General features: G+C 44.6%; 1 protein-coding gene across 2 annotated transcripts in view; it reads left to right on the top strand.

The window, feature by feature from the left end:
- The window catches only part of CLTC (clathrin heavy chain), a 29,743-nt gene that overhangs the window by 1,973 nt on the left and 7,721 nt on the right, over window positions 1-20,049 (top strand). For both annotated transcript variants that reach the window (XM_066333496.1, XM_066333497.1), the window contains exons 2-24: window positions 5,786-5,993; window positions 8,074-8,342; window positions 8,657-8,818; window positions 9,598-9,711; window positions 10,097-10,270; window positions 10,890-11,087; window positions 11,731-11,931; window positions 12,473-12,625; window positions 12,925-13,047; window positions 13,224-13,361; window positions 13,443-13,607; window positions 13,697-13,877; window positions 14,231-14,394; window positions 16,036-16,161; window positions 16,715-16,857; window positions 17,224-17,458; window positions 17,778-17,900; window positions 17,986-18,131; window positions 18,274-18,457; window positions 18,729-18,921; window positions 19,346-19,503; window positions 19,682-19,846; window positions 19,939-20,046. In XM_066333496.1, the coding sequence (XP_066189593.1) occupies window positions 5,786-5,993; window positions 8,074-8,342; window positions 8,657-8,818; window positions 9,598-9,711; window positions 10,097-10,270; window positions 10,890-11,087; window positions 11,731-11,931; window positions 12,473-12,625; window positions 12,925-13,047; window positions 13,224-13,361; window positions 13,443-13,607; window positions 13,697-13,877; window positions 14,231-14,394; window positions 16,036-16,161; window positions 16,715-16,857; window positions 17,224-17,458; window positions 17,778-17,900; window positions 17,986-18,131; window positions 18,274-18,457; window positions 18,729-18,921; window positions 19,346-19,503; window positions 19,682-19,846; window positions 19,939-20,046 (3,831 nt within the window). The remainder of the gene's footprint in view (window positions 1-5,785; window positions 5,994-8,073; window positions 8,343-8,656; window positions 8,819-9,597; window positions 9,712-10,096; window positions 10,271-10,889; window positions 11,088-11,730; window positions 11,932-12,472; window positions 12,626-12,924; window positions 13,048-13,223; window positions 13,362-13,442; window positions 13,608-13,696; window positions 13,878-14,230; window positions 14,395-16,035; window positions 16,162-16,714; window positions 16,858-17,223; window positions 17,459-17,777; window positions 17,901-17,985; window positions 18,132-18,273; window positions 18,458-18,728; window positions 18,922-19,345; window positions 19,504-19,681; window positions 19,847-19,938; window positions 20,047-20,049) is intronic.

Consider the following 20,049-nt stretch of genomic DNA (forward strand, 5'->3'; position numbering starts at 1 on the left):
AACCAGTATCTTTTACAGCTGCACACAGGAGCTGCTGGGTGTGCTCCCCTCTGAGCCTGGGTGCACATGGCTCCTGCCCTTAATGCTGCTGAACTTCCTCCTTTCATTTCATTGAAAAAAAATTTCACAGGAATTTGGATCCTAGGAGTTAATTGCTTTTCTGCTGAAGTTCCTGACGTAAATGTTGAGAGCAGAAACGCTGATGTTACAATGTTTTTGCTATCCAGACTGCTCCTAGGACATCCTCAGGGACTCAATAATACAATTTCTTGAACTGTACCTGACCCACATTGTCTAGGAAACTCGTTGTACAGGTGTTGTGCAACACTTGCAAGTTTGTAGTGATGCTTAATGAAAGATGAGGTACCCAACTGGAGCCTTAGCCATAAAAAGCAGGTGATGGGTTTGAATGAGAAAGTTCTTGCAGGCTGTTATTGAATCAATCAATACACACAGTGTGATCCTGGCTCTTCACAGATTCATTAGAGGTTAAAAAATGGTCAAATACAAAGCTTCTCCTGGTGTTCAGCTTCAAGCCAGTCCATGACCTGTTGCTGTTGGCAGCTTGGCTGTGTGATTTGGGGATGAAAAGGTAAAAGCTCCAGAAACTTTGCTCCTGAATGCCTCATCTCTTAAGTGCTTTGTACCCCAAACTGGAGCTAGAGGTGTACTTTGGACCACTGGTTAACTTGCTGGGGAGGAGGGAGCTTTCTGAAACCAGAAAGTGTTGTCAGGTTTCGGGGTTTGTTTGCCTGGGTCCCATCACGTGCTCTGCAGTCTCAGCAGCCCCAGGTGTGCAGGCTGTTATCTGTGTGGTGTCTGTTGGACTTCTCTGCCTTGACACCAAAGAACATCAACAGCAGGCAGTGCAGAAACTTCCCTTGGGAATTTTCAGGGAGGAACCCGATTCCTGTGCTATCAAAACTCTTGTTATAAAACTTTATATAGCTACTTTTTTTTTCCCAGAGTGACTATGAGGAAACAATCCACCGTGCATGCAGTGGGAGATCAGAGTTCAGTGTGTGGGATGATTGCAAATTGCTCCTATCCAGGCTTCAGGGATTCCTAAAATGTGCCTGTTTGTGTTTGAGGGTGAAAGTAAAACAGCTGCTTGCTGTGGTGGGTCAGTGGAGCCTTTCTAAGATGACAAGTTCTTGATGAGTGAGAAGGAACCAGACTAATTAGAAGGTGATGAACTGTGATTGCCAGTTAATTTAACCACACTACCCTGAAATAAACACTGGACTTGGACCAGCCCCACTGCTGTACTGAGTTAAAGCATTAATAAATACTCCTCTGAATCTAAATATTGTTGTAAGACAGTGTGGAGAAAACTGTGAGGCTGTGCACTTGATACCGAGACAGAACTGCTTTTTTAACACCAGGAAAAGGGGGTTTGTATCTATTGTTCATTGATGGAGCCAACCTGAATGGCAGCTCTGCTGTTCTGGTGTGGTGGTGCTTGGGTGGCTCCTGGAATCACAGCTGTGCCAGGGAATAAAACAGGACAGCCAAGGCATTATAGAATAAAACATATAAATTCAATACTTTGCTCTGAAAATGACAAACAGCAAAATTCTTCCATGTATTGTGCTGACAGTGAGTTTAATACAGCCTAAAACATTCAATCTCTGCTGTAACAGCATTAGTTTGGAGCAGTTACATCCTCTGTTAATAATACAGTCAGGAATTAGAGGACTGTTGTGCCTAATGCTGTTTTGGTGGGATTCTTGTTTTCTGCTTCTTAGTGGATCCAAATTCCTGAAGCCAGCCAGTTTAGAGTATTCCTGCAGAGGGAAAATACATAACAGAGATTTGAAATGTCTTGTGGAGAGAGAGAGATTGTGTGTGTGTGTGAACTAATTGGATAGGAGCAATTAGTTAAGCAGTTTATGAGCTGTTCTGGGCATGTCCCTCTCAGCAGCACTGAGGAGCAGGGCCCTGCCTTGGTGGCCGGGCTTGGCTGGTTTAGTCCTTCCTGCTGGGGTTGGAGCCTCAAGCAGAGATAAGGAATGGGATTCAGTGGTTCTGAGCTCCAGTTTCAGCAGGTCCAGCCTCAGTGGTGGAGCTGAAGCAGCCCCACAGCGCGTCTGTGGCTGCTGAGGGCGGGTGGTGCCTCGGCCTGCTGAGGGTGAGGCAGAAAATAGGAAGGATATAGAAATAGAAGAGCTCTTGAATGTTAGAGAGGCCCCTTATCTGTTGAAAACACGACTTCCTAGGCTGTCACAAGCTGTGACTCTTACCTTGCACTGCTGAATGTGAAGTACTTTGCCATGGACTGGCTCCTGGACTCTCAGAACTGCAGGGAGTAACTAAGAGAGCATCAAATGGTTTTGTGTGGCTTAAGTTTGCTTTCCTGAATGTTCATGCATGGAATTAAAAGAGCAGCTGAAGTGTAGCCTGGTGTCTGCCTTGGTCAGTCAAAGCCTAGGAGAAGCATGGCCTGGGATGAAGCTGATATGACTCACTGCACACTGAGTGCTTCTCAAAGAAAAGGGGAATGTTCCAGTTTGGTGGCATCTTCCAGCTCTGTGATTTCTAGCAGCATGTAGATAAGGAGGCTCTGGGCAGGGGCTGAGCAGCTGCTTGTGGCCACAAAGCAGTGGTTATATCCTGTTGAGTGTGAGAGTCGAGGTGAAATGTGTGCTCAGCACTTCTGTGCCCTTCCTCGTAGGCAAGGAGGAATTATGTGACAGCTAAGCAGACTGTCACAAGAAAGGGAACATTACAGGAAGGGGTCAACAAAGAGACTCCTGTCAGCAGTTTTACCATTCAGTTTGATGTCCCATACACGTGACGACTTCTCTGGCTAAGTTACCAAGAATGCACTTGAATTATCTTCCAGTGAAAAGAAAAAATGATTCTGGTAATCAGACATTGCCTTGCTACGTTACAATGACTCACATCTCGGTGCTGCTCAGATAAATGCCATCACAGGATTCCATGGTTCAGCAGAGCCTGCAAGTGACTGAAGTATCTGATCTTGGGTGAGATGAGCCCTTTGAGGCGACATCTCTGCTGAGCACAAGAGTTGCTGCTGTCCCTGACAATCTGTTTCATGGTTCCTCTCTACTGGAGCAGCTATTTCCCAGAACACTTTATTCCTAACAGGAGTCTGGTGTAACTGATCTTCCCAACAAATGGTGGTGTAAAATAACTCCAACTGTAAATCAGTTGCCCAAGCACAGTTAGCAAGTTCTGCTTTCATATCTTCTTGAAAGCCAAGGAAGTGGGGTTTGTAGTAAAATGTAGCAATGTCCTAAATTCCTTGGTTTGTTTTGTTTTTGTGTTTGATTTGGGGTTTTTAATTTTTTTTTTTTTGGTTGATGAATTAGTGAAATGTAGTGGACCTGGTGCAACATTAAATATTTGGAGGTTTTTTCCCCTTTGTAGTAAAGAGAAGAAGAGGTAGAAAATCTGCCAAAACCCCCTGTACTCCTTTAGTTGTAATTCAACTCTCGAGTTTGTACATGGACTAGTATTGAAATGTTCAGAATAAAAGCCTTCAAAGGAATATTTACTGTCATGTTTCCTAACAGTAATCTTCGTCTCTGTTTGCTTTGCTCAGCTTTATAAACAGTTCACTCACCTGAACTTCAGCCTGGTTGGGCAGGAAAACAACCTATATTCCAGGGAATGATCTCTGCTCAGGAGCTCTGTGCAGCCAAGAAATTCACTGTTGGCTTTACCAGCTGGGCAAGGAGGTGCCACTCTTGGCTGGTGACACTCTTGTGTAACCAAACACAGAGATTGTCACCCTCAGAGTCAACTTCCTGAGCCGTGAAGCAGATGTGGTTCTCACACTTGGTTTGTTGAAATGAAAGATGAAATGTTGGCAGAAGGAGTTTGTGTATTTTGAGACTTTGCTGATGGTTACATCTCCATCAGAAAACTTCTCCAGAGCTTCTGTGGCAATCTTTTAAATCTTTGCAAAGAAATACCTTGCCTTTGATAACAGAAATGTAAAAAGTCTCTCACCTGGGGTTAGTGCCTCAGAGCTGGCGTTGGCAGATGGCAGTTTGCTGGTGATTAAGGTAAATCTGTCTTGCAATATCCAAGCACCTTTGATGTGGTTTTGTCTGGACCTCCCTAAGAGGTCCTGCCATCTGCTTGGACTTTCTGCTCTGATTTGTTCTGTCGACAACCTTTGAGTGTAGTGCTGTGAGTTATTGCCAGGCAGAGTGCTCAGCTCTCTGCAGCTGCCCCCTCTACCAAATTAACAAGGAAATCCAGTGCTTGATAAATGATTTGGCACTTGTTAAGCCTGCAGCCTTAGCAAAAGGAAATGTCACGTCCCAGTAAGTCACTCCAGCTCTACCAGATCAAACTCCCACATCTTCAAACCTTCCCTCCCTGCAGGGGTGTGATTGGGCTGTGTTTAACCCTGCCTGGCTCCTGTACAATGCCAGAGTGCCAGGTCTAGAGCACGCTCCTCAAAGTGTGAAAGGGACTTCTGAGCTTGGATCTAAGATCTTCCAAGTGGCTGGAGAATGTGTGGTCACGTTCTGGGATTCTGCACCTCAAATATTCACTTAAATCTGAGTAAGACTTCTATCAAAGAGTTAAGATTTGATATTTTTTAATAGCTGACAAATGCTGTCACCTGCAAGTTTCCTGCCTTATGGCCAAAATACTCTCTGTGTAATCTAGATCATCCATCCAAGTGACTTTTGTGCAGCTTGTTCTGGTAACTTGCTGTGCCATAGCTCAGATATTCCTTGTTCCTCACGTGTGCTTTTGGAGAGCCTGGGCAAAGGGGAAGTGGAGTAAAGCCCTGTTTTATCAGGAACTGCAAACAGGCAGGAGCAGAGCAGCTGGGGCATGGCCTCCTTGGAGCTGGTGCAGAGCACAGCTGATAAGAGCTGAGTGCTCCAAACCAGCACAATCATCCTAAAATGTCTTGCCCTTCTTGGGACATCTTGGGCTTGAAGGTCTTCCAGAAAGAAATATATCAGAATATTAGAGCTGATAGTTCTTCTAATAGTATAAGACTGGAGTTCTTAAGGTGTGGAGAAGCTGAATATCTGTGTGATATGACCACGAACTGACCATGGCTGCATTTTCACTGTTAAAAATACAATCAACTTGGTTTCCCTACTGACAACCTTCTCATAGAGTAGCTTTGCAAAAGTGCTGTTAACTAAACTGTTTTATTACAAGCTGTACAAGGAACATAATTCAAAGGTGGGTATTGAAGGGTTTAGGGGGAGCAGGCTGTGGCTCAGAGAAGGAAGTGGTGTATTGACAATTTCTGTGCTGAGCAGGGCCATGGCTGAGCCACTGCTGATTTCAGTGCTGCCCAGCTCTGCCTCCTGCTGCGAGACAGGCCCGGGCTAATTGCTAGACAGGCAGCTTTTTTTAGCTCCACAAGGATAAAGATAAAGCTCAGACACCTCACGTGTGATGTTAAGCTTGGAATAGTGATAGCTGTCAAGCCCAGTGGATGAGTTCAGGGAGGAGAGCTGAAGCTGCAAGGCCACTATGGCGAGTTCAGTGTGCTTTACACCCTGTGAAGGGGCTCCAAAATTGAGTTCTCAATGGTGAAGTTGTAAATGGATCTTGAAGACAAGATGCCCAGTGCTTGGATGCTTCTCCAGGAAGCCTGCTGGGCTTAGTTGAAATTGTGCAACACTGTTTGTGGGACAGGTTTGGAGTAGCAAGGCTGTTCTGTCACCAAAAAAAGGCAAAGTCTGATATTTCCTGTGACATTCACAAAAGCTGTTTGTGGCTATACCAAGGTAATAACTTAACGTTAAACCTTTTTTTTTTTTTTTTTCTCTTCCAGCTCCAAAATCTGGGCATCAACCCAGCAAACATTGGCTTCAGCACTCTGACAATGGAGTCTGACAAATTCATCTGCATCAGAGAGAAAGTGGGAGAACAGGCTCAAGTGGTGATCATTGACATGAATGACCCCAGCAACCCAATCCGAAGACCAATTTCAGCTGACAGTGCTATCATGAACCCTGCCAGTAAAGTCATTGCATTAAAAGGTAGGAGGTCCTGATAAAGGGCTGTTTGAAGTGGATGGAGAGCTTTCTGTAGAACTAGTTTGTGACTGACTGAGGTCTCCCAGGTAACTTTTATGTGGGAGGATCCTGTAGCAATTTTCCACAGCTTAATGGGAGCTGAAGTTGAATGTGTTTTCAGTTCTTCTGGAGGCAGCTGGGCAGGGAGATTCAGCTGAGGCTTCCTGCCATTTTGCTGATCATTAGGATGAGTTTTTCCCTTCAGTCCAAATGCTTGCAGCTTCTGAGCCAAAGAGAGCTGGAAGCCAAGTGTGGGCTTTAAGGAATCATCTTAGAGGGAAGTGAGACCTGATCTAAGGGTATATCAACTAAACCTTTCCTTAGAGACAGGAAAACTAAGGCTGGGAAGGGGAGACAAATATTCCTGAAGGCCTTAGTTTGGCCTTGCTGAAAGAGACCAGTGCATATTTATTATATCAGTCAATGATAAGAGGAGTAGAACTATGCAGGGAAGACTTGTGTGGTGAAGGAAGTACAAGGTCAGCCAGCTTGGTATCTCTGATGTTACAGAGAGCAAGCATTCCTCTGGAGTCTCCAGAAATGTCCATCTCTTCCCCTCAGAGGCCCCAAAAGCCTGAAGTGCAGTCATTCTAGAAATGCATGTATTGCTAATGGAAAGATTTGTATGTATCCAATGTTACCTAACTTTGACTTTAATACTGTGCTACTGTTTTGTCACAACTTTAATGCTTTCTTGTGTGTGCAGATGGTGAGTTACTTCCATTGACTGTACCTAGTACCTGTTGTGTCTTATGACAAGAAAAAGCAGAATAAAATGGCTCAGACTGATGGTGCACATGGCTGAACAGTGGTGTTTAAGCAACTGAAGGCCTAAAACTCAGAGGTTTTTCATGCCCTCGCAAACAAGGAGGTCCTTAAGACTCCAAAAATTATTCCACTCAAGAACCCAAAGTGTACTTAAATCATTGGGATCTTGATGCTGAGCTTTTTATGAACAGGACTGACCCTTTTGACTCAAGTCTAGATTTTGCCTTGTGATATACCTGCCTAGCATGTAGGAATGTGTTCCCTGAATGTCCTCTCCCTTGACCCTAAAGCTCCAGCTGCACTAGATGTGGAAACAAACTGCTGCCTGTAGCCTGAGTAACTCTGTAGTAGAGAGATTTCTCCAAGTTCTGGAGAAACTCCTGACTCAGCATCTTGCACCAGTTGCTGAACTAGTGGCTTTGAGCTAAACCAGTCCTTGGTGAGAGCAGGCACTTGCCCCTGTGGCACTGTGACTTCCTCAAGCTGGGCCACAGTTAGTAGCTGTGGCAGATCTTGTGGCCTGCATTCAGTTTCATGGGATCTTTTCTATTCCTCCTGGGCTACACCTGTGTGTGCTTAAATCATTCTCTCCTATGAGTAGCAGAACTGGTCAGAACCTTTCTTATCTTCTCAACAGGAAGAAATAATTTCTTAGGCCACTGTGTTATAAAAACTGGTAGAAATGACTGCAGGTGGCTGTTCAGGATGTTTGTATGCATCATTCTGTGTGATTTGGAGAACTTTTCCTCTTGCCTTCTAGAGCTCGTGTTGGTCCCTAGATTCCTTCCCTTGCACAGTTCCTGTCAGTCTGGTTTGCAGTCAGTAGCTGTGTATCCCATTAGTGCAACCCCAAGGTTTGGATTAATTAGCCTGAATTACAAAAGCCCTCTGCCAACCTGACTGTTCCATGTTGTGCCCTTTTAATACTTACAACAGATGTGGACGTTTTAATGCCAGTGGCATAGCTTCCCTCACAGCTCCAAAGAGCCTCAGCATGACTGTGACCTGGTTTTGATGTATGTGAAGTATCCTCCAACCCGTTTGTGTGGCCGAGCTTTTGTCTCCTACCAACCCGTTCTCCACATCTGTTTGATTGCTCAGTTAGTGGCAAATGGGTAAAATCAGCCCCAGGAGTGTGGTCTGGTTCAAAGTGAAAGCTGATCCCTGCAGGTCTGCCAGTGCAGAACAGCTTTTCCTTGAAGGAAGTCCCCAGGGTTTCATGTCCTAGTGCAGCTCTCCTGCTCTGTCTCGTGCCTAACGACTCCATGTCTTCTAGCTGGGAAAACGCTGCAAATCTTTAACATTGAGATGAAGAGCAAGATGAAGGCTCACACCATGACAGATGATGTCACCTTCTGGAAGTGGATCTCTCTGAACACTGTTGCCCTCGTGACGGATAATGCAGTTTACCACTGGAGCATGGAGGGGGAGTCCCAGCCCGTGAAGATGTTTGATCGCCACTCCAGCCTCGCTGGCTGCCAGATCATCAACTACAGGACTGATGCCAAGCAGAAATGGCTCTTGCTGACTGGAATATCTGCACAGGTATTCTACCTCCAGGAAGGTGTGGAAAGCCCAGAGCTTGACTTCTTGTCTCTTTCTACAGGAGCAGGACTGATCTGTTTGTTTTATTAAATATAAATGCTTGTCTCGATCTTCAAAGAACAAACTTAAGTGTAACTGAAAATCTCACATTAATATAATTGGATTTGTAATGATATAAACACTAGTGCAAGGTTAAGAGTCTGACGTGATGCTGTTGAAAGAGGAAGCTTGAAATGGCAGCATATTGACCAATGTGAAATGAAATCACTGTCACAGTGCCTGTTTTTCCTGACACTTGTTCTTTTTTTGTGTAGCAAAACCGTGTAGTGGGAGCAATGCAGCTGTACTCTGTGGACAGAAAAGTGTCCCAGCCCATCGAGGGACATGCAGCCAGCTTTGCACAGTTCAAGATGGAAGGGAATGCTGAAGAATCCACTCTCTTCTGTTTTGCAGTAAGAGGGCAAGCTGGGGGTAAGGTAAGGCTTGGTTCTAAACACACTGTAATCTTTAGTGACTCACCCTGGTTCTCTGCTTCCAGGAGAACAAGTGGTTTAATGCAAAAAGTTGCATTTCAGGAAGAATGTGAAGGACTGTGTCAGTCTGGATATGACATATGGTGCATATGAGCTTGGACTACCTGGTGTAGCAAGAATCTTGTGAGTGGAGAAGTTAAGTGGCATGTCATGACCAGCCTAATTAGCTGCTTGAAACATGTGACTCTCAGCTTCACAGGCTAAGCTTGAGGGAAAAGCTGTTGTAATCTTTCTTTGATGCTGATCCCCAGTATCAGACTGAACTAATTTCCAAATTATTAGGTGAAAATTTAAAAAAAAAAAAAAATGAAGCAATAGTGCTGCAAGGCTAAATAGTGGTCCAATGCCAGTGTTGGAGTTATGTGAGTTACAGCATAACCAGAATAAAACCAGAGCTAGATTCAGAGAAACATCCTCAGAACTGTCTCTGTAAAATGTGAACCAAGTTAAAAAGAGTATATCTAAAGTAACCTAACTAAATCCTGAAACTTCCAACTAATTAGGGGTAGCTAAAGATCACATTTAACTGTTTCTCTCACCTATGGCACGTGAACACCAGATGCCACACCTTTAGCCAGTGAAAATATTTAGGAAGATGAACTTAATTTGTCTTTGCATAAACTTGAGATTAAGGCTGAGCAGCCAGAGAATTGCTGTCATTTCATTGTTGAATCTATTGTTAAATAAATTAGATGCAAGAATTAATCTTATCTCTTGCACAGCTGCATATCATTGAGGTTGGCACACCACCCACTGGGAATCAGCCCTTTCCAAAGAAAGCTGTGGATGTCTTCTTTCCTCCTGAAGCACAGAGTGACTTCCCTGTTGCTATGCAGGTATGGCAGCTGCAAACAGCTCTGCAGCTTCTCTTGGTGGATGTGACAGGAGCAGGGCCCTGGGAGCCAGCTGGTTAACATGGACCTGAGGCTTGGCCTTAAACTGGTGTGACTGGTGTGGCTGCTGCTCCTGCTTCAGTAGTGGTAAAATAAAGGTGGAGGCAGACAGCATTCAAAAGCAGCATGTTCTTATTTATGGAAGAAATATCTGTATCTTTTAACTGCTTTTCAAGCTCTTCAAACATCATTCTGCTGTGATTGTACTCAAGTAAAAATAAAACAGCACTTCTGGCTGTCCTGAAATGGCCCAGCTGTTTGCTGAGTCTCAAAAGCACCAACTCATTTATCCAGTGCCAAATCTGAGTAATCTATTTCTGTTTTGCAGATCAGTGACAAGCACGATGTGGTGTTCCTCATAACAAAGTATGGCTACATCCACTTGTATGACCTGGAAACTGGCACCTGTATCTACATGAACAGGATCAGTGGAGAGACCATTTTTGTTACTGCACAGCACGAAGCAACAGCTGGAATTATTGGAGTCAACAGAAAGGGACAAGTAAGGAAACTTGGCCTGGAAGCCACTTCTTTAGCTAATCCCACTTCATGATACACTGCAGGGTTCACATCTGTGTCTAAAAGTTTCCAGGAATATTAACTTTGAACTCTGCTCAGAACACGTGAGGTCTGACAGTGTTGTGAGCCCCAAAACAAACCTGCTGTTCTGTCTCCATACACATCTAACTGAACTGCTTTAAACAAGCACTAACATGGCACAGCCATGCCTTCAGCCCAGATTGGTTTGGGGTGGTGTTGCTTGTTGAGCACGGGGAATACAGAGCAGATGACTTGTTCCTGCTGTCCTCCAGGACTGATTACTGAGGACACTGAGTAGGGCTTTTAGAAAGATCCCTGTATCCCTGAAAAATTCCTTGTATCCCTGTGTTTCTACCTCTGCAAATACCTCAATTAAACTATGAATTGCCTGCTTTGATGCAGACAATGCATGACATTGGCTCTTTCTAACCAGAGGTCTCTTTAATAAAATGACAAGTATGAGTTATCAAGGGTGAAAAACTTCTCATGAATACCGTACCTTTCCTCTTAGAGTTATCTTAGCCTTTGGCTCACTTTTGATGTTTGCACTAACTGGAGGTTTCCCCTGGTGATTTGTTCAGGTGCTCTCAGTGTGTGTGGAAGAGGAGAACATCATTCCCTACATCACAAACGTGCTGCAGAATCCTGACCTGGCTTTACGGATGGCTGTCCGCAACAACCTGGCGGGGGCCGAGGAGCTCTTCGCCAGGAAATTCAATGCACTCTTTGCACAAGGGAACTATTCAGAAGCAGCAAAAGTGGCAGCTAATGCCCCAAAGGTGAAGTGTTCAGAACAGCACTGAACTCTACTGGCTTCAGCTTCTTGCTTCAGGAAAGCTCAGTGAAATTTTTTAAGTGGCAAGGGCGTAATCTTATTGCTGCTTTTGTCCCAAGGTAGTGCTTTGGTGCTTCAAAGATATCCTGGGTGCTGGCACTGATGGCAAACTGGATGATCTTCCAGTTTGTAAAGCCCACAGAGGAGGGGAGGAATAAATGATGAAGTAATGGCTGTGGTTCATAATGTTTCTGGTACTTACCTTTACTTCTCCAGTGATGCAAAAAAGTGTCTGTGAAAAGACAACCTCTAGCTAAGGCTGCACCTGGAAACAGGATAAAAAACCCAGGCTAAGACTAAATTCTGATGAGATGAACTTGGTTGCGAGGCCAAGGGTATCCTAATTCTGAACTTAAATCTGCACTGCAACTGAGCTAAATTTAATGGGCACATTTTCTGTCAAAGCATCTCAGTGCCTGAGCTGATGATCAGCCATATTGCTCCTGACATTGTGGGCTGGCAAAACATAGAAATGCTTGTGACAGCTACAGTGACATTACCTCCAGCTTCCTGGAGAAACTCTTGCCAAGCCACAACAGCAGAAAAGAAAATTGAAGTGGATTTTTCTCTCTCTCTCTCTCTGGCAGGGAATCCTGCGTACTCCAGACACCATACGCCGGTTCCAGAGTGTTCCAGCTCAGCCAGGACAGACTTCCCCTCTCCTGCAGTATTTTGGCATTCTCTTGGACCAAGGGCAGCTGAACAAGTATGAGTCACTGGAGCTCTGCAGACCAGTGCTCCAGCAGGGCCGCAAGCAGCTCTTGGAAAAATGGTTAAAAGAAGATAAGGTGAGTTTGGGGTTGATACCTTCAGAGCTGTGTGGGGGAAGGCCCAGCACTGCCTGATGGCCTCCCCTCTTCGCAGGAAAACTCAGCTGGGAGCTCAGCAAGGACAGCAAATAGCTGCTCTATCTGTCACTATGACTCAAGTTACTGCAGGAGAATTGATCAGATTCTCACTCATTGTACATTTGAAATCACAGGATTTGCAGAGCATGGAAAGCTCTGAGCTGCTGCTGGGCTTTGCCAAACCACTGCTTTGGATCCTGACTGCGAGAGCTTTGAGCTGTGGTTACATCTGTTTAATTAGCTGAAGAAACACCCTGATACAATGTGTCACTCAGTTCTTTCTGGCTCTGAAAATTCCTTTGGCTGGTGTAGAACGGCCTGAGGATCCAGCCCACTGGATCACTGCTGGGAGAGTCAGCTCAGGCTATCAAGCTGAGCCTTCATTTTTTAAAGAGAAGTCCAAAAGGAAGATAAATGAGGAAGAGGGTGGCAGAGGATGGCACTGTCAGGGGGGGCTGACTGTATTTCTGTTTCTGAACAGCTGGAGTGCTCAGAGGAGCTGGGAGACCTTGTGAAATCTGTGGATCCTACGCTAGCACTTAGTGTTTATCTGAGAGCCAATGTTCCAAACAAGGTCATCCAGTGTTTTGCTGAAACAGGACAAGTCCAGAAGATTGTTTTGTATGCTAAGAAGGTGAGAGAAAATGGAATAGCTGTATCTATCCTGTATTTAATAATAACCGGTGCTTGTTCCAAAGTAGCTAGAAGTAACTGTGGGGGAATTTGAGTGCCTGTATAGTATTTACTTTTGCCTCAAGTTTTTTATGAATAGTTACTGCTAGACTTCATACATGGGTCTTTTCCTAGTTCCCCATTTCCAAAAGAGGAAATCCTGGCTGGGTTGTGTAATCTCCTGACAGTAGCTTTTACTGAGCTCTCTATTTAACTAGGTAGGTGCTGTTGCTGAGTTCTCACTTTTCATCATCTTTCCAGGTTGGATATACTCCAGACTGGATTTTTTTGCTGAGGAATGTAATGAGAATCAGCCCTGATCAAGGCCAGCAGTTTGCACAAATGCTCGTTCAAGATGAAGAGCCTCTTGCAGATATAACACAGGTAAATAACTTCATTGCTATGAAATGTTGACTTCAAAGCATTAAATTGTTAAAAGGAGCCCAACTTGAACCATCAGAGCTATGAATTTGGATTTAGCTTTGGAAGCTGCATTGATGCTTAAATATACTTCCAGTTCCTAATCAAAGACCTAAATTTCTTTCCCTTTTTTTTTGCAGATTGTGGATGTCTTTATGGAATATAATTTAATCCAGCAATGTACAGCCTTTCTGCTGGATGCACTGAAGAATAATCGTCCCTCAGAAGGTCCCCTGCAAACACGTTTACTTGAGATGAACCTCATGCACGCGCCTCAGGTACGCGCTCAGAGCTCCTGGAGCAAAACACTGCTGGCAGTGCTCAGGAACTGAGTGAAAACCTTCCATATTTCCTTCTAGGTTGCAGATGCCATCCTGGGAAACCAAATGTTTACTCACTATGACCGGGCTCACATAGCTCAGCTGTGTGAGAAGGCTGGTTTGCTGCAGAGAGCACTCGAGCACTTCACAGACCTCTACGACATCAAGCGTGCGGTAGTTCACACTCACCTCCTCAATCCTGAGGTAAGCCATCAAACACCCTGCACCTACAAATCCAGCCTTTAATAATTGCTCTTCTGCTCGGGTCTAAAACACCTTGTGTGTCTTTGCAGTGGTTAGTGAATTATTTTGGGTCCTTATCAGTGGAAGACTCTCTGGAGTGTCTGCGTGCGATGTTGTCCGCTAACATCCGTCAGAACCTGCAGATCTGTGTCCAGGTGGCTTCCAAATACCACGAACAGCTGTCAACACAGTCACTCATTGAGCTCTTTGAGTCCTTCAAGAGCTTTGAAGGTGAGTCTGTGCCTTCTGCAAGAGGAGCTGGTGCTCACCTCGTTACAGATGTGTGTAGGAAGGACTGTCTGTCTGCTGAAATCTAGAAAGCCATAATGAACTTAAGTAGTTAGGCTTCAAACGGTCTTGCAAGAGATCTAAACCTTAAAAGTTTCCCTGTTTATGATGGATACCACTATTCAGTTGCATAATTTGTTTTTCTGAAATCCTGGAAGATGTCTGGAGCTGTAGAAAAACCTAGAATGCTGCTCTTTTTGCCTTTGTCCAAAATGGGTGTCTTAAATTTCTGTAGCCTTTGGGATGTGTACTTTTAAATGAGACCAGCAAATAATGTGTTGAATGTTTGTCTCCAGGTTTGTTTTATTTCCTGGGCTCCATTGTAAACTTCAGCCAGGATCCAGATGTGCACTTCAAGTACATTCAAGCTGCATGCAAGACAGGGCAAATTAAAGAAGTGGAAAGAATCTGCAGGGAAAGTAACTGCTATGATCCAGAACGTGTTAAAAACTTCCTCAAGGTAATGTCTGGGTAACACTGGACTGTCTGGGGCTGTTGAGGGTTCTAATAAAACATGGTGTGTCACTAGTGAAATGAGGCAGCTCTGTGAAAATAGATGAGTTTTAACGTTTGCACTTAAGGATCCAAGCGTCCTCAAACCAGAGGTATCTGCCAGTGCCTCTTATTGAAGTCTGAGCCTGGAATATTGTCTAAAAAATGAGAATATCAGGTCAGTTCCTCACTGCTCTTAGGTTAATCTGGCTTGAACTCTTCAACCTGTAGTAAATGCACCAGCTTGCCTAGAACTTGTTTAAATGTCTGCTATAAAATAGTAAACAGTTTACTTAATTTGTAAACACCCATAGTGCCAAATGAGTTGATAACTTAATGCTTATTTACAGTGTAATCAACTCCAACTAAGCAACTACAGAAACAACAGATGAATAGAGTCAATTAATTCCATAAATGCTTTCAGGTTTAGGGCTGATCTGTCTTACTCCTACACACTGAAATTTCAGCCAGGTGAGCCATGGTTTAGCTCTGCTGGAAATCCCAGTCAGTGGCAATAACCCTGACTGATCCAGAGCATTGCTGGAGAGTAGGAAAAGATGGTGTGCTCAAAGTTCAGATTCTGTAGTCTTAGTACTGAGTTTATTGACAAACACAACACTCTGAGGAACCATGTGGGAGGGGAAAACTTTATCTGGGAACATTTCCTGCCTTCATGTTTGTTGGTTACATAGCATAGTCTTAGATTTTGCTGATCATATCTGAAGATGGCAAAACTCTTCCCCAAGAGAATTCTCTAAAACTAACCTGGTGTCACCGAGGTGTAAGGTATGTAATTTGATCAAGCCACCTAAGATATGTTATCAAGCTGTCAAATTCCTGATGAAAGTTATTGTTTTTTGTGCTGTTCCATGTCTGGAATGTGCAGGACATGTACCAGGTAAATCTCCCAGTACAGGCCTCCCTGTGTAAAGTCCTTAAGTGTAATTTATATGTAGGATTATATTCTGGGATGTGCATGTTGGAATAAGTGAAATATGCATCCGGAATACTGTCTGCCACATAGACTAAGCTTCTGTACTGTAACCATTGTAACCTTATGCTGAAAGTTGGAATGCTTTTAGATAATTAATCTGGTAAGCAATTTAAGTAGTATTGCTATAGAGATTAATTCTTACTGTTCTCTAAATCCATAGTTAGGAGGTATCACAAGACACATGGCACTCAAAGTCAATTCTGTATGTAAGTTTTACGTTATGAACCACAACTTTATCTAGTCTTGGTTAAATTTCTTTTGAAATCCCAGAGTGCTAATCCTGCACACCAAACACCAGTGGCAACTAAAAATTTTTTTTATAGCCTAGGCTTGTAATAGTGGTATTGTGTTGTAAAACTCTGTAGAGTCTGCCATGCAAAGGAGCAGGGTTAAACTCCAAAAAGCTTCTTGCTGCTCAGGCCCTGCAGTGGGTGTGAGTGCTCCCACTTGCTACATATTGCAAACAATTAGCTGAACAAACAAGCTGTCATTATTTGGTTGACTGTTGAGTTTTGGCTTTCCAAATTCAGCTGCTTTGACAGTTTAAGTGACTGTATTATTTGTCTGCTTAAGTCCAAGAGCAAGACCAAATTGCTAAAGCTCTTCTCTTTCTAGGAAGCTAAACTCACTGACCAGCTGCCTCTCATCATTGTGTGCGACCGCTTTGACTTTGTCCACGACTTGGTGCTGTATTTGTATAGAAATAACCTCCAAAAATACATTGAGATTTATGTACAGAAGGTAGGTGACAACTTGTCCCTTGGCTTCATTGAGTCAAACTGACCAGTCTTTACAGTATCATATACAACTGCAGGCGTCGTGTTTAAGTATTCTGCAAACAGCTTTGTACCTGAGACTGGCATTTAAGTGATTATTAGCGGCCTCCAGATTAGTCCTGATGTGAGTCAGGTCTCATTCTTCAGTCAGGTTAAGCAGTAACTCCCACTCATGTGCCACTTGAGCTAGGAGGAGCTGGTAGAATAACTTTGGAGTTGTTGGGGTGATTTTAAGTCTCAACATTTTGGAGGGGAAGTTTTCCTTTTAACTTCCTGCAGGGATAAAGTGGATTGCTCAGGAGCTCTTCCTTTGGGAGCTCAGAGAGCCGCTGGGCTGGGAGCACCTGTTGACTGAAGAACTGACTTTTAAGCTTGTTCAGAACCTCAGGAGGCTGGGGATAAAGGCAGGAGGATGAGGTCAATCTTAGCAAGTGGCCTCCGTGTGGATCTCTGGGGATAAGTACTGCCTGCTCTTGCTCCCTGACAGCACCCTGACCTCTTTAAATGCTCCTGTGCAGGTGAATCCAAGCCGGCTGCCAGTTGTCATTGGGGGACTGCTTGATGTTGATTGCTCTGAAGACGTGATAAAGAACCTCATCCTTGTAGTGAGAGGTCAATTTTCAACTGATGAACTTGTTGCAGAGGTTGAAAAAAGAAACAGGTATTGAACTTCTACAAGTCTTTTTTTACCAATTCCCAGGCTGGCAGTGCTTGCTGCTCCTCCATCAGTGCATGTCCCACAGCTAGAGCTGGTACTGACACAGGCAGAAGCTGCCACTGGGTGAGAACCAGCTCTAATTCTTGGCTGATGTGGGGATCTCTCCAGATAACTTTGGTGTGTTTTCTTCATAGTGTCACCAGTTACACCGTTATAATAATGAATCAAAATGTAGGTTCAAACAGAGCACTGTAACTCTGGTTTGGTTCCTGACTCTATCCTACACCAAAACTGGCTTGCTGAGTGTAGAAATTATACAACTGGATATTTACTTACTCAACCTCTAACGTGAAAATCACTTCCTTCTAGGCTGAAGCTGCTTCTGCCCTGGCTGGAAGCAAGAATTCACGAGGGCTGTGAGGAGCCTGCCACTCACAATGCACTGGCCAAGATATACATTGACAGCAACAACAACCCAGAGAGATTCCTGCGTGAGAATCCCTACTATGACAGTCGTGTTGTTGGCAAGTACTGTGAGAAGAGGGACCCTCACCTGGCCTGTGTGGCCTACGAGCGTGGCCAGTGTGATCTGGAGCTGATCAATGTATGTATGCCCAGGCAGCTGCCTTGTGATGAGTTCTAACATCAGGGACAGGGGGCACATAGAAAGCTTTAGGACAAAAGCATGTATTTCCTAAAATGTATTAAGCTGGGAAGTGCATGCTTCTAACACAGAAGAGGAGGTGACTGTTTAACCTCCCTCATGAGAAGTGGGAAACTCTCCTGCCCATCCTAAAAAGGGAGCTTAATGAAGTATCAAAGGCTGAGATTTCTAGTCTGCCCCTCAGTTCAGAGTTACAGTAGAGTTGTCTGTAGGCTCCATAGCTGTGCCTTCCCTCTGAGCAGGCTGTGCCTTTCTCCAGGTGTGCAATGAGAACTCCCTCTTCAAGAGCCTCTCCCGTTACTTAGTTCGTCGTAAGGACCCCGAGCTCTGGGCCAGTGTGCTGCTGGAAAGCAACCCCTACAGAAGACCCCTGATTGACCAGGTACAGCTGGCAGGACATTCACAGCCTGGCCTGTCCTAACTGGGTTTGCAGAACCCGATATCACTCGTTTCTCCGTGCCTTCCAGGTTGTCCAGACTGCGCTGTCAGAGACCCAGGACCCCGAGGAAGTCTCTGTCACTGTGAAGGCCTTCATGACTGCAGATCTTCCCAACGAGCTCATTGAACTGCTGGAGAAAATAGTTCTGGATAATTCAGTGTTCAGTGAGCACAGGTGCGTGAAATGAAAACCGAGCCGTGGGAAACTTGGAGTTATTGCTGTAATGGGAAACAGCAAATAAACTAATACCCTCTCCAGAGGGGAGGGTGAAATTCTTGATCATTATTTGATAAGTGCTATTTCTTTCCCTGTTCAGGAATCTGCAGAACCTTCTCATCCTTACAGCTATCAAGGCTGACCGCACCCGTGTCATGGAGTACATCAATCGCCTGGATAACTATGATGCCCCTGACATAGCCAATATTGCTATCAGCAATGAGCTTTTTGAGGAGGCATTTGCTATCTTCAGGAAGTTTGATGTCAACACATCAGCTGTACAGGTATCTTCAATTCTCACACTGGAAAAACTCCCTCTGCATCCCCACACAAAGACTTTGCTGGTGACTTCAGTGCTTAACACCAATTAGCAAAGTGCCCAGAGCTGCTCAGTGTTTTGTCTTAAGAAGCAGAACAGATGTTGTTTATTGAAACTTTGTAAGCCTAAAATCACTCAAGCTGTGGATCCATTGAGGAACTTAGATAAACCACAGCTTAGTGTGTTGTAAAAGTGGCATTTATGAGAGTGTCTGATGATGGTTATCCTTTTTTCAGGTGTTGATAGAGCACATTGGGAACCTGGACCGTGCGTATGAATTCGCTGAGCGCTGCAATGAACCCGCAGTGTGGAGCCAGCTGGCCAAAGCACAGCTCCAGAAGGGGATGGTGAAGGAAGCAATTGACTCCTACATCAAAGCAGATGATCCTTCCTCATACATGGAAGTTGTTCAAGCTGCTAATGCCAGTGGTATGATTAAGTTTTATTCCCATCTTGGCTGTTGATGTTGCTCAGCTCTTTTGCCTGGTCTACTCAAACTGCAGTTCTGCCAGACCTATGTCTTGATGCAAGTAGAGGAATCTGGCCCTTCAAGGACTGCCCTAAATAAGAATGGGAAAAAGTAGTGTATTCCATCTGCAGATAATCAGTAGTCTATAATTCCCTTCTTTAGCTAGCTGGAGACTTCTGTCAGAGTCTGTGTATGAAGTTAAATAAGATTCTAGTTAGGCCCATTCCAAGATGATTTGATTAATGCATAATGAGCAGTGTGAAGGTTATTGATTGTTGGGGAATAGCTGTAGGAATATGTCAAAATTAGGTTCAGCTGACTGTCTAAGTTAAGCACAGTTGTCCCCAATGGTGGCAAATAAACTTTCTGAACTCCTTTCCGTAGGAAACTGGGAGGAACTGGTGAAGTATCTGCAGATGGCACGCAAGAAGGCCCGGGAGTCGTACGTGGAAACAGAATTAATCTTTGCTCTTGCTAAAACAAACCGCCTGGCAGAGCTAGAGGAGTTCATCAATGGCCCCAACAATGCACACATCCAGCAGGTGAGTGAGACTGACTTTGTTTTGCTGCCTCACAGAGGGCTGTTGGGAGTTCTGTCTCTCTGGATACACACGTATCTTGACCTTTCAATCCGTTGTGACGAGGCCTTGAATGCCACACATTCAGAGTAAGCCCCTGGCTGAAAACGTGCAGGAATAACCTGTCTGTGCTGTGCCCCAGGTTGGTGACCGCTGTTATGATGAGAAGATGTATGAAGCAGCCAAACTGTTGTACAACAACGTGTCCAACTTCGGCCGCTTGGCCTCCACCTTGGTGCACCTGGGCGAGTACCAGGCAGCCGTGGACGGGGCTCGGAAAGCCAACAGCACTCGCACGTGGAAAGAGGTGAATTTACTGCCTCTGAGGTCAAGGGCTTCAAAGCTGGGGCCTGGTCAGAAGCCTTGGTTATAAGCAATAACACAACTCTCAATTCCCAGGTCTGCTTTGCTTGTGTGGATGGAAAAGAATTCCGCCTGGCTCAGATGTGTGGGCTCCATATTGTAGTGCATGCAGATGAGCTGGAAGAGCTAATCAACTATTACCAGGTA

This window comes from Sylvia atricapilla, chromosome 20, assembly GCF_009819655.1.
Source record: "Sylvia atricapilla isolate bSylAtr1 chromosome 20, bSylAtr1.pri, whole genome shotgun sequence".
Lineage (NCBI taxonomy): Eukaryota > Metazoa > Chordata > Aves > Passeriformes > Sylviidae > Sylvia > Sylvia atricapilla.